This window comes from Ammospiza nelsoni, chromosome 20, assembly GCF_027579445.1.
Source record: "Ammospiza nelsoni isolate bAmmNel1 chromosome 20, bAmmNel1.pri, whole genome shotgun sequence".
NCBI lineage: Eukaryota > Metazoa > Chordata > Aves > Passeriformes > Passerellidae > Ammospiza > Ammospiza nelsoni.
Window position 1 is genome coordinate 9,589,083 of NC_080652.1, and position 12,956 is coordinate 9,602,038.

At 56.5% G+C, this 12,956-nt stretch overlaps 1 protein-coding gene across 4 annotated transcripts in view; it reads right to left on the minus strand.

The window, feature by feature from the left end:
• Window positions 1-12,956, minus strand: part of GPSM1 (G protein signaling modulator 1) — a 65,302-nt gene that overhangs the window by 2,021 nt on the left and 50,325 nt on the right. The window contains exons 1-3 of one of the 4 annotated variants that reach the window (XM_059486616.1): window positions 7,685-7,850; window positions 2,335-2,494; window positions 35-243 (exon numbers count right to left, since the gene is read on the minus strand). In XM_059486616.1, the coding sequence (XP_059342599.1) occupies window positions 35-243; window positions 2,335-2,425 (300 nt within the window). In that variant the 5' untranslated portion in view covers window positions 2,426-2,494; window positions 7,685-7,850. Of the gene's footprint in view, window positions 1-34; window positions 244-2,334; window positions 2,495-2,791; window positions 2,826-6,772; window positions 6,932-7,684; window positions 7,851-12,956 lie in introns of those variants that run through there. The other 3 variants (XM_059486615.1, XM_059486614.1, XM_059486613.1) reach the window with 3 other exon arrangements.

The window sequence follows — 12,956 nt, forward strand, 5'->3', positions numbered from 1 at the left end:
GGGGTGCCAGAGCCCCCCAGCCCTGTGCCCGTACCTGACACTTCATGAGCATGTTGAAGAACTCGTCCCCGGGCTCCTGGGCGTCCCCCTCCACGCGCAGGTGGCCCAGGTTGTTGTGGGTGATCCTCAGGCCGGGCAGGTTGCCCACGTTGGCACGTTGGTCATCCAGGCGCCTGCTCTGCGAGCTGGCAATGAGGTCGAAGAACTCCTCTGTCTGTGGGGATGCCATCAGGGTGGACTGTGCTGGGGGAGAGGAGCACAGGGCAGGGTCACCGCTCTGCCTGCCCTGCCTGAGCTGCAGAGCCCAAATCCCCTCCCCAAACTCCTCTCCAACCCACACAAACCCAGCAGGCAGCAGCGGGGCAATCAGGGCCTTGATAAAGCAGAACCTCACACCCCCACCTTGCACGGCTGGGTCCCTTGTGGGGCTCCCTGCCTGTGCTTGGCCAGCTCCTGGAGGCCACCAAAGGTGCCACCTCAGCCCAGGAGATCCAGTGCCCCCAGGCTGACCCACAGCCTGCATGTGATCCCTGCACTGCCACTTCCACTCTGGCTTCCACCTGGACCACGAGGCACACGCAGAGCTGGCAATGGCAGGGGAGCACAGAGTTCCTGGTGGCCCCTGTGGCTGTGACAGGCACCCACACAGTCCCAACAGCTGGGAATAATTGCAAACAGGCCATCAGCAAAGCTGCCTGGCTGAGCCTCTCACCTGGCAGCACCTTCCCAGACCCCCAGAAATCTGAGCTGTTTGCCCAAGGAGAGGCACTGCCGAGGTGAGTCTGGCTGTCACGGGCTGCAGGACCTGCCTCAGCACCAGCAAAAACTCCTGGGCTCCGCTGCTTCTCATCCCACGGAGCAGAGCCTGGGCTGTGCTGGTGCTGGGGGTCCCAGTCCAGAACCAGTCCATTCATCTATCCACCACTGACCCTTTGGAAAGAGCCCGTTGGCTCCTGCAGCTGCTGGGTAGGGAGAGGCTCCCAAACAACAAACCAGCAGGGCAAAACTCAGAAAAAACTCAGAAATCCAGCCCAAGTGGGGTTACACTCCCTGAGCACAAAGCACTGGAGCAGAGCTCTGAGCCTCCCGACACGAAGTCCTTAGAGCCCCAGCTCATGGAGCTGCAGAAACACAAGAAAATCTCAGTGCTGACGCAGGGATGAGTTTCCTCCCCTTCAGCTCACAAAGAATCCTCAAAAATAACACGTCCAAAAGGCTCAGAGCCCAAAAGAGCCGAACAGAATGTGGGGCCGCTCGTGCATTCTTTATAAAGCTCCACATTTTCAACCCCATCTCCTAAATTACACAGCTGTTACAGCCAAATGCACTTGTGTGTCAGAAATGCATCTCTTGACAAAACAATGCTCATTTCCACCTTTTTTTAGACAATAAATACCCTCTCACCTCAGAGCCAACCTGCCTTCCTACCACAGCCTGACCTCAGCTTCAGCCCCTGCCCTGGCACTCGCTGCTTGTGCTGCAGTGTCAGGGGCCTCCTCTCCTATTTGCACTTCATATTCATTTGGCAACTGATGATGAACAAATCCATCAGGTTAAATAACTGGTTTGAGCCCTCTGTGCTGGTGATTAAGCATGTGAGGGTGATCTGTGCATTTTAGAGCTTGGGTTAAACAAAGGCCCTGAACACTGAAAAAGCCACGGAACCCAAGTGCAAACACAGCCCTGCCTTTCCTGCCCTATTTGTCAGGCGCCTTCCTCAATTTATCCCTGTCCTTCCTAGGGCTGTTTGCCTGAGCAGTTCCCACTGTTTATCCATCCTCCTGGCTCCTCTGTCCTCACACAGCACCTATCACCACCGTATCCAAGAACAGTACAAAATCCAGAAGTTTTTCCTCCATGGCAACGCTATTACAAAAACTGGCAATATTTTAACTTGCCTGAGAAAGCCTGACCTGGGCCCTGCTCCTCCCAGACCCCAGTTTGTCACAAAGCTCCCTCAGCAATGACCATCATCATCTTCCTCCTGCAGATACTAGACGTGGCACAAGTCCTGTGCCAACCTCCTTGTTCAGAATCCAAGATCTAAAGACCCACACCGAAAAAAATCCAAGCGCATTCTGCATTTCTCTCGCTAATTTACTCCCCAAACCTTAGCTCACATTCTCCAGCCTTTCCCTCGGCAACCATTTACATAAGAATGTTTTTTCCTTCCTTAAATAATGACTGAGATTGCCAAGGAACTGCTAAAAGTTCAGAGAGCTGAGTGAAAACATCACGGGATGCAGGGCAAACCACAGCAGCTGGGCACGCCGCGGGAGCAGCGCCGCTGCCACAGGAGCAGGGATTTTTGGGATTTGGGGTTTGGGTGCTCACACAGCCGCTCCCCCAGCGCAGGGACCCGCGTGGCCGCTCCCTCCGCAGCCTCGGCCGGGCACTCCTCCAGCGGGCAGCGCTGATCATCCATCCGGTTGCTCTGGAACTTGCTCAACAGGTCAAAGAAGCATTCCTCGTCCGAAGGGGTCCGGTTGATTTTCTGGGAAGAGAGAGGAGAGTCAGAGTCAGAGCACGCTGAACAAATCCCTGAGTCTCAGGAACAGCCGTGCCCTCTCCTGCTCCGTGCCAGGCTGGCTCCTGGCCGTGCCCTGTGCCAGGCCCCACAGTCTGGAGCCTGCTGGGGTCTCTGCTCCTTGGTCCCTCTGATCCCAGAGGCTCCAGGCACTGCCACAGCCCAAACCCGTGCATGGATGAGCCTCGTGCAGCCGCTGTCACTGCAGAGCAGCCACAGGAACCTGGGGGCTGAATGGCAAAGGGGAAAGGAGACAGAATTTACCCTGGCACTGCTCCAGGGGAGCTCCTGGGCTGGGTTCAGAGCAGGATTCTCAGAGCAGAACCATTTCAGCAGCCACCCCGGCTGAAATGCTGCCCTGTGCCCAGGGCTCAGCCCAAGCTCAGGGATTGCTTTTTCCACCAGCTAAATCCAACCTTTCCAGGCCACTGCCCCTCACACCCCAACACTTCCCTCGGTGCCTGTTTCCTCAGCACAGCACTTGTAGCAGTCACCCAGCTGAAAATGCCACAAAATTACAGATTTTCAGGACAACAGCTCTTGCACAAGAGCCCCAAATGAGCACCTTGCACTAGACAGGGATATATTTAAGTTGTGCTGCAGGAGGCTGGCGTTGGAGGGAGCCTCTCCAAGCCACTTCCAGCAGGGAGAGGGGCTGTGTGTCCTGATCTGGAGCAGACAGAGCAGCAGGAACCACAGATCCTTCCAAGGAGTCACTTGGAATGGGAAATAAAACTAGCCAGTGATAAGAGGGGCATCTGCCAGGCTTGGGGATATTCCCTACACACCGAGCCGGTCCCACCAGTTGCTGGGAAAAAAGCCACAACAGAAAGCAACCAAAACCTCTTAGGATGGGTCTATCTGAGCTGTTTTCTAGCCAGAGGTCAATCAGAGGCACTGGGTCCCTCCTGAGGGGCTGCACATTCCACCAGAGAGATGCAGAGGGCACAGCCAGGCTTTCCATCAGAGCAGGGGATTCCCTGGGCTGCTGCTGAAGCAAAGTCCCTCTCCCAGCTCTGCTGGTGGCCTGGGAGCCTCCCAATCCCACCACAAACAATGCTGCTCCCACCAGAGCTCCTCCCCATGGCAGGGGCAGGAAAAGCCCTTCAGGGGAGCTCTGCACTGGGGAGAGGCTTGTGCTGACAGGGTTAAAGCCACAAGTTGGATTGGGTAGATGAAGGAAAACAATTTTCCTGTATGCTAAGCGAAGCAGATGAGATGCACTCAGCTTCTATTTAGGGCAGCGTCAAAATTAGCAGCAGGCCAGAGAGGAACATTGGCAATGTGGGAGCTGATCAGGGAGGGGAAAAACCCCTCTCACCTCCTGCCTGCCACGTGCTGATCCACTAATGCAGCCCCATGGACCCTCTGAGCCACCAACAGCTGCACCTCAGAAATCAAAGCTGGCTGGGGCTTGAACCGAGGGTGAACTTCATCTCTCACAGCTCTGCTGTGCTGGGTTGTGTGACCCAAATTTCAGGGTAGAGGAGGAAACCGGTTCATTCACACCGAGCCTCCCTCCCGCTGTTCCGCGGCTGCATGGAGTAAAGCAGAACAGCCCTGAGCCAGGGGGAGCTCCAGCTTGCAGGAGCAGCCTGGCAGGGCATGGCAGAGCATGGCAGGGCATGGCAGAGCCCCCAGCTCAGAGCTGCCCCCCACAGATCCCCCACAGCCCCTCCTGCAGAGACCCTGCAGTTTGGGGATCCTGCTCCCAATGCCCCTGCAGAGCAAAGGATGCTCTGAATGAGCAGCAAGAGCAGGCAGGGCATGGAGGTGTGGGGCAGGGCTGGCTGTGTGCCTGGCACCTCCAGTGGCACCCGAGGGGCAGCAGGTCAGTGCCCATGGGCCACGTTAGTGCTGGCAGGGCTGTGCCAGCCCATGGGCAGCCCCGGGGCACCAGGCTCCCTGCAGCCAAACCCTGCCCCAGGCCTGAACCTCTCTAATTAAAATGCCCAAATGTGACACGGCAGGGAGCTCTGAGGTCCCTCCCTGCCAGGCTGCTCCCAGCCCCGAGGCAGGAGCTGGGAGGGCAGATGGAGCTGTGATCCCACCCTGGGGCTCTCCATCTGCTCCGAGCCCAGGGCTGGGCACAGCCAGGGTCAGGAAGCCCTCGTGGGGCTGAGCAATGCCCTGCCACAACAGACACACAGCCACATCCCCAAATGCTCCTGGGCACCAGCCTCAGTGTCCAGCCCCAAAATCACTTCTCACCTCATGGCCGGTGTCCCTGTCTGGCCTCATCCCCCATCCTCTGCCTCCAGCGCTGCAACTGCCCAAATTCTGCCAGCTGTCACCTTCCTGTGGCAGCCAGACACTGTCACAAGGAGTGACAGAGGGACCCGGGGCTGCTGGCTCTGCAGAGATCACCCCAGGGCAGATCTGGCTGCAAACACGCTTGTCCTTGGCACGGGCACAGAGACACTCCCAGCTCTGCCCACACAGGGACAAGGACAAGTGTGGAACCCCTGCTCCTGCTCCCTGACCTCGGGCAGGACAGGGATGGCACCATCCCAGGCAGGTTGGGGTCCCACTCATGGGGGTCAGAGCTTTGTTCACATTTTCTGAGAGTGGAGGGGAGCAGGGCTCCCTCTCCTCACACAGGTCTCTGGAAGGCATCCAGGCTTTTGCACACATTCCCTTGCTGGAGGAGCAGGCTGTTTAACCTGCCTGGGTGGATTCAGGATGTGTAAAACCACAGCCGAGGTGTTGGAAAGGCAGCAAAAAGCAGCTGCAGAGTGTGACGGGAGCCTGCTCTGCCACTGTCCCCTCTCCCTGCAGGCTGGGACCGACCACCAGCTCCCTCAGGAGCCCCAAGCCAAGCTCATTACACCCCGTGGAGAAGCACAAACACACACATTTTCCTTTCTGATAAACTCTCACACCACATAACACCAGTCACAGTTTTGGGATGAGAGGGTCCTGGGCTGCCCAGCTCTGCCCCAGAGGTGCAGGACATGGAGCAGCATCTCCTGTGGACATCCCTCAGTCTGACCACTCCACATGTGCAGCTCCAAGGCTGGAGCGATCCCAGGCGAGGCAAAACAAAGTCAGATCTGACTCCTGAGCCTCACCCCCCTTGGCCATTTTCACTGGGATTCAGGAAAGCCATCAAACAGAGGCAGAAAGCCTCATTGCAAGAACTAAACCACCTCCCAGCTCCCAACACCTGAAGGCACAGCCCACAAATGCCCTGCAGGGCTCCCACCTTGGACCCGCTGCCCACCCAGGACCCCGCAGAGAACAATTCCCACTGCCAATCCTGGGACCAGCACCCTGTCCCAATCTCTCTGTGGCATCTGAGCCCCCCAGCCAGCCCCAGCTGTGCCCAACCACACCAACATCTGCTGCAGAGATCCCTCACCCCAACGCTCTGGTGGTGGCAGCTTCTCCCACAGCTTCCTGCTGCCCCCACAGCAGCTCGGGATGCAGCTCTTCCCACAGCGCTGCTCAGCCCCACCAAAGCCTGTCAGATCCGCTCTGGGACAGCGCCCCAGAGGTCCCCAAGCACCACAAAAGTATTTCTGTGCTGGCCAAGTCATGGCACATCCCTCAGTGATTCCATGGTCACACGGACATGTGGGATCCCCTTTGAAGGGAGTTTCGCCCACCAAACCAAACCACAGACACCCAAGAGCCACCCCAAGGGCCAAACCTTGTCCCTCTGTCAGAGCAGCTTCTCTCACAGCTGCTGTCCCCAGGGCACTGACCTGCCTTGGTTCCCCTCCTCTCCTCCAGGCTCAGCTCCTCGCAGCCCTGACCCAGTGCAGGACGGAGCTGTCAGGTTCCAGGGCTGCTCACTCCGGCTTTGTCCAGCCCTCCCAGGACAGCTGGTTGGGATTTGCAGATCCCAGGGGTGGATGGACCCTGGTGGGTCTGGTACAGCAGAGCCAGCTCAGGAGCTGCTGCCTGAAGGTGCCTGGTGAGTGCCCAGGTCAGGGACGAGTGAGGAGGGTTCAGCATTTGTCACTGTCACCCCTCAGAGCACTGCCTCGGCATTCAAACACATCCACCACAATTCCACCTTATCTCAGAAAGGACACAGCCTGGAGATGAAGTGACCTGACCCTGTTCCACAGTAACAGAGCCAGCAAACAGTCCCAGGACCAAGATCTCCCCCATGGACAGCCCTTGGAGATCCGTGCCCTTGCCCAAGCAGGCGCTCACCTGCCCTGGCAGTTCTCCATGCCCACATGCCCTGCCCTATCTGCCTCTCCCCTGTGAGCCACACATGTCACCGCTCCTTACCTCTGCTCTTTGCAAGGCAGCCGACCTCAAAATCTCCAGGCAGGAGCAGGGCTGGAGCTCCTGGTGACCACCAGCGCCAGGAGCAGCTCATCCAGGGCTGTCTGTCAGTCTGTCCGTCCCCTGCACGCAGCTTTGCTTTATCCTGCACCACCCCACACCTCACCCCGCAGAACTCACCGTGGGGGCTGCACCTCTGGCACAGCCACAGCCTCAAACCCCAAAACCACCAGGCACTGAACTTCCCAGCCTCACCTGCAGAAAGGCTCTGAGGGGGAGGCTTGCAGAGAGGCAAGCGGGGGCTGGAGGAGAGGAGTGGAAGGAAATCCCTGGCTGGAATCCACAGCCTGTTTTAAAAACCAGGAGCTGAAATGCCTGGAGAAGCGTCCCTGTGCTCCGAGGGGAGCGGGGCTGTCCCTGTCCTGGGCTGGAGTCCCCACTTCTCTCAGCTTCAGAGGCAGCAGAGCTGAAAATGCTCTCAGTCTGCTCAGGACAGGCAGCAGAGCTGTGAAACTCCCCGGTCTTTGCTCAGGACAGGCAGCAGAGCTGTGAAACTCCCCGGTCTTTGCTCAGGACAGCGCTTCCCTTTCCGTGCCAATCCCCCCGCGGGTGACAGACGGACAGACAGACGGACAGATAGACATCCCGTGTGTCCCCCGAGCACGGCCGGGCTCAGGGACCCTCCGCCCCCCTGTGCTGTGACACAGAGCGCACCGAGCAGCCTGAGCAGCAATATTAACAACAGAAAAGTTCACACCGGAGCTACCTGAAAAACTTCAAACCCCCGAGCGCACCCACGGCACATCCCGAGCGAGCCCTCCGTGTCTCCGCACCCACCTCCTCCTCGCGGGGCTCTCATTCCAGAGGAAGACGGACACACGGACAGACAAACCAACCCGCGTTTCCCTCACTGACCTCAGCAGGGCTCCGGCTCTCACATGTCCGCGGGCAGCAGCGCTGGATGCTCCGGGCTCTGCGGGGTTCGAGCTGAGCGGGGTTCGAGCTGAGCGGGCTTTCTGTGCCCAGCGGGGTTTGAGCTGAGCGGGGATTGAGCCCAGCCGGGTTTGTGAGCCCAGCCGGGTTTCTGTGCCCAGCGGGTTTCTGTGCCCAGCGGGTTTCTGTGCCCAGCGATGTGAATGAAGAGCGTCGCCGGCTGCCGGGACCCGCAGGGTGCGAGCCGAGGTTTAAAGCGCCAGCCCCGCTGCCACCTCCCCCCGGAGCCCTGGCACGACTGGGGAGGCTCCAGAGATCGCTGCCGGCTCCCTCACCTCGCTGCCACGATCCTCCCGTTATTAGATGATGCTCTTAAACACACAGTGCAGCTACGTGAATATTTAGCTTCCCTTCCACCTCCTCACCTCCCACCCGCCACACTCACTTCACCTTAAAAATAGATCGCGATCGATTCTCCCAAACTACATCTGCAAACACGCTCGGCTGCGGGCACAGGCAGCACACGCTCTGTGCACACACAGACACACTCTGATCGCTTGGATTTAAAGCACCAAAATACTGAAGGATCATTTTTAGCTCCTGATAGTCCTCCTGCTCTTCATATTATTAGATATGTGTGGTTTTTTTGTCTTATTGCAAGAGCCTAGGCTGCTCAGCCATAAGCAGCTCTTGATTTAAATGTAACACTGCTCGACAGAGGGAAATTTCTAATTGCAACAGGGTTTTAAACAGGGGAAGATGGAAATGCCACGCAGCAGCCAAAGAGCTGCTCTCACGTTTGTGAGAAGACAATTACTGACAGTGAAATGGGGCACTGGGAAGAAAATCACATTTCCAAAGGGGCAAAATGGGGACAGAGCCCTACTGGCACACATGCCTCTCTGTCAACTCTTGTCCTTCAATTCTCATTTTTCACTACAAAAGTAGGAAATCACTTTAACCTGAACAGCTTTGGGGAACTGCCCATGCTGTTCCACAGCAGTAAATTCATTTCCAGGAGCCACCCAGTATTTTCCAGAGAAAGATGGAAACTGTGCAGGACCTGAGATCAGGATGCCCAGCTTGGTACCTGGCCCTGAATGAAGAGGAAGAGAAAGGTGAAGGAGGGCAGGGCACAGCCACAGCTCCTGTGAGCTCAGAGCTGGTGCTGCAGCCCTGTTCCCACTGGGACTGAGATCAGGGATCCATGGACAGAGAGGGCAACAGGAGAATGAACCAGGATGGGGATCCTGCCCCTGATCTGAAGAGCTGAGCCGCCTTTGGAGAGCTCTGAAAGAGGAATCTGCAGCTGGAACAGGGGGAAAGGCAGAAAATAGGGATAACAGAGGGGGAGAGGTGCTTGGAACAACATGAGGAAATGACATTTTCCCTGTGAGTTTAGGATGCAGCAAAGAATAACGAGCGAGACATCTGCAGAGACACCACCTACCACGGCAGGCTGCGGCTCAGGGGCCGAGCGTGCCCTGGGCACACGTGTGCCCTGCACCGAGCTGTGCCCAGCCCTGGCACAGCCCATCCACACCCTGCCCAGCCCCAGGACCTGCACATGCTTCCCTCGGAGCATGAAATTATCACCCTCACTTGGACACTTTTCAAAGATTTTTTTCCCTTTAAACAACTCGCCCACTCATCCCTATAAACGCCGGTGCTAAAAGCCGGTTCTGTTGTTAGAGGATTTCAAATAACTCGGGTTTTATTGTTCCAAACAAAATCAAAATAACTCACCCACGCTGCCTCCTTCCGAAATGCAGTCAGGGCTGACCTGTGGGGACCGTGCCCTGCTGCCACCCGGCTGGAGCACAGGGCTGTGCCTCCCTGCAGTGACAATGCCACTGCTGATTGCGTTTGCAGGGAGCCCCGGGCTGTCTGCCTCGGGTGTTACTGACACCTCTGCTCTGTCTGGGAGCCACCGGGACCAGATTGGGCCACTTTGTGCCACAGCCACACTCAAATGGGATTTACTCTTTTTCCTCAGCTACACAACAACCTGTTCTGAGATCACAGGTCAGTCCAGCCCTCACTGCTGAGACCAGGGGGAATTACTCCTGGTTTCTCTTCTGTCTATTCACACAACCCTCTGCAGTTAATGTAGCAACTTTTCCACATGGATTTTGACAGCATTTATACCAGGCTGGGTTTCCCTGGCACTATTTAACACCAACACACCAGCCTGGATTTACCATCTGGAGCTTGTTTTACTAACCAGGGACACCAGGTAGGAGCATTCTCACTCCAGGTCAGTCCCTGGAGAAGATGAGTGGCCAGAGAGATCAGAATGGCCCATCAGAAACCTGGGGGATCCCTTAAACACCCAAACTGGGAGTGAACCTGAGCTACTGCTTGGAACAGCTCAGGCTGGAGGTGGATGACAACAAGCAGAAAGTTTTTGGGGTGTAGCTCTCACCAGGGCTGTGGTACCTGGCTGTGCACACCAGCATACACCCAAAGCAGTAAAACACAGGGTCTGGGCTACAGCTCACTGCAGTGACTGACCCTGCACTGGAGAGGGGGGAACCAGGACCATGCTCAGCCAGGCAGTCTCAGCTGAGCAGCACTAATTTACGAAACTGAAATAACTCCATTGCTTGAAAGGGTATAACCCATATTGCTGGTTAATTAGCACAAGGTTAATATATAGAGCACTTTCTCTATCCAGCTCCCCACTCCAAGCCCCACGGAGCAGGGCAGGTGAGCTCCTCTTTGGTGATGGAGACAATTCATGCTCCAGCTGCTCTCCCTGCACCTCACATTGGAACCTCTGACAGTTTGCTTTGAAAACGCTCTGCACTAAAAGCCTGCTCGTCTCTGGATTGCCAAAACCGTGCTGCTTCCTTGAATCAGACTTTTATTCAGACACCTACTTGCTCTGAGCACAGCGAGGTTTTCAGAGGGAGCTGAGCAGATGCAGCACCTTCCTTGGGCTGGTGGGGATGGGGGAAGTGGAGCTGTGCACACCCATAACACATCCAGCCTGCACATAAACAGCCCTGCTCAGCACACGCCCAGATGTTAATTATTATTTACTCCCAGCCCTGAAACGCCTGCAGGCCGCGTTCCAGATCAAGGCTTTGTTGTGCAAGGCACCCCACAAAACACGAAATCCTGGCCCTGCTGGGGCTGCTGCCTGTGGGTTTGCCACTGCAGCCACGCTCTGTCTGACCCGCTCAGGAGAGTTGAAACAGGCAAGGCAAAATCACATGCAAAGGCAGGAGCAGCTTCTCCTATCAGGCAAAAGCATCTCCTGCTCTGGGACCTGCTGCTGCGAAGGGCAGGATGGAGCTGCACCCTGCTTGGGGTTTGCTCCAGGGAACACTGGGATTCAAGCTTTAGACACAGGCAAGAAATCCTGCTGGGACTTTCCTGCAGGTCCCAGGGAGTGGCACCTCCTGCAGCCAGCACAGAGCCTGGCTCTGCTGGCTCCCAGACAGGGCTGCACTGACTGCCCTGCACTGAGCGCTGCAGGGAGCTGGAACTTCCCCGGGGCACAAACAGCACCGTCCAGGCTGGAAAAGTTGGATCCAAGGGATGGTTTGGGGCCCTGCTCTCATGGCACATCTCCCCAGGGAGCCTCTCCAGCCAGCCCTGCACTCAGAGCCCTCTCTGGGCTCCTGGGGAAGGGGAAGGAGCCAGGGGCTCTGAAAAACCATTCTTTGGGCTTTTTTAGATTAATTGGTGTTAACTGCCTAGGGAGGCTTAAAAATAGCACAGCTAATGGAACATGTGGATGCTGAAGGTGAGGTGTGAGCAGAGGCCACGTTAACCTCACACAGGCTGAGCCCAGCCTGCAGCCAGAGCCCAAACCAGGGACAGCTTCTGTCCTGCTGTGCAGGGACACCTTCTGTCCAGGGACTGCTTCTGTCCAGCTGGGAATTGCTGCCCGCACCTCTAATTCTGCCCCCCTCACCTGGGGGCAGGGGAACCTCCCTGCTGTCACTGCAGGTTTTATCAGGAGAGCTCCAAGAAACAGCCCCATAACCCTCCTGTGATTTATGGATTCCCATCCTTCTCCTGCAGCCATGCAGGACCCTCAGCCTCAGTTTCCTGCACCCTGCCCAAGTACAGAGGCAAGGACAGCTCAGAGAGACCCCAAAGCCTCTGCTCACCCCAAAACCACCCTAAATCCAGAGGAGAGCATTGCATGGATGGGACAGGATCCTTCCTAAAACATTGATTTAAGGAACAGCCTGTCCCCTGAGGGGGTCACTGCCTCCTGGAGCCCTCCTGCCTGCCCACAGGCTGCAGGGATGGAGCTGCCTGTGCCAGGGAAGGCAGCAGGGTGGCTCTGGGCAGGATGCCCCACTGGCTGCTCCCTGGGGCTGATCTGCCCTCCCCAAAACTGGGCAATAACAGAAAAAACCCAAACCTGCCCCAAGGCTGTGCTGTGCTTGTGTCCTCTGGGGGAGCCTCCACTGCTCAGCAGCTGAAACAGCCACAGTCAAAGATAAGGCTCAGACAGAGCTGGTCTGGTTGTGCAGCTCTGTCCTCCAGTGAAACCCAGAAATGTAACAGCAGCAGCATTTCCTGGGTTTCAACCGAATTTACAGAAAGAGAAACACAAGTTGTTGGTACAAAAAGGATTCTTTAGGCAGCCCCAGCAAGCACAGCCAGACCAGGAGCCCTTCCAGCACAGGGACCTGCTGGATCCATCCATGCCAGACCCCCCAGGCACAGCTGGGAGCTCAGGGATGGCTGTGCAAGGAAATCAAACACAGCCCCGAGCCGCCAGAGCCCCCCTTGTCATCTGCTGTCACCCCAGCTCCAGGGATTTAAGCCCAATTAGGCTGATTTGCATCCAAAGAGAACCTGGGCTATGATATTTTTTAAGCTCGTCTGCCACGTGAAGTTCAATAAATGCCAGAGGCCAGAAGTGTGAAGGTACAAGGTGCCCCAGGCACAGCAGAGACCCAAGAAAGGAATGAAAGGTTCCCAATTTTGAGGGAAATCAAACATTTGGAGGCTTATCTCTCTGGGTTTGGCTTCAATTCATCCTTTTTTCCCTGTGCTGTTCCCTTTAAAGTGACAGTTTCTAGGAAATGGTGAGTGTAACATCTCTGTTACTGTCTCATCCCACCTGATGGCTGACAGTTTGCCGGGAGAAAAGGCTGTGCAAGGAGGAAAGCAGACCTCAATTAGGGTTTCAAAGTGCCAATAACTGCAAACTCAGTTACAGTGAGTCAAGGATGGCTTTGGGGAGGTTGGCTTGTCACCTCCAGCCTGGCTCATCGACCTTCAG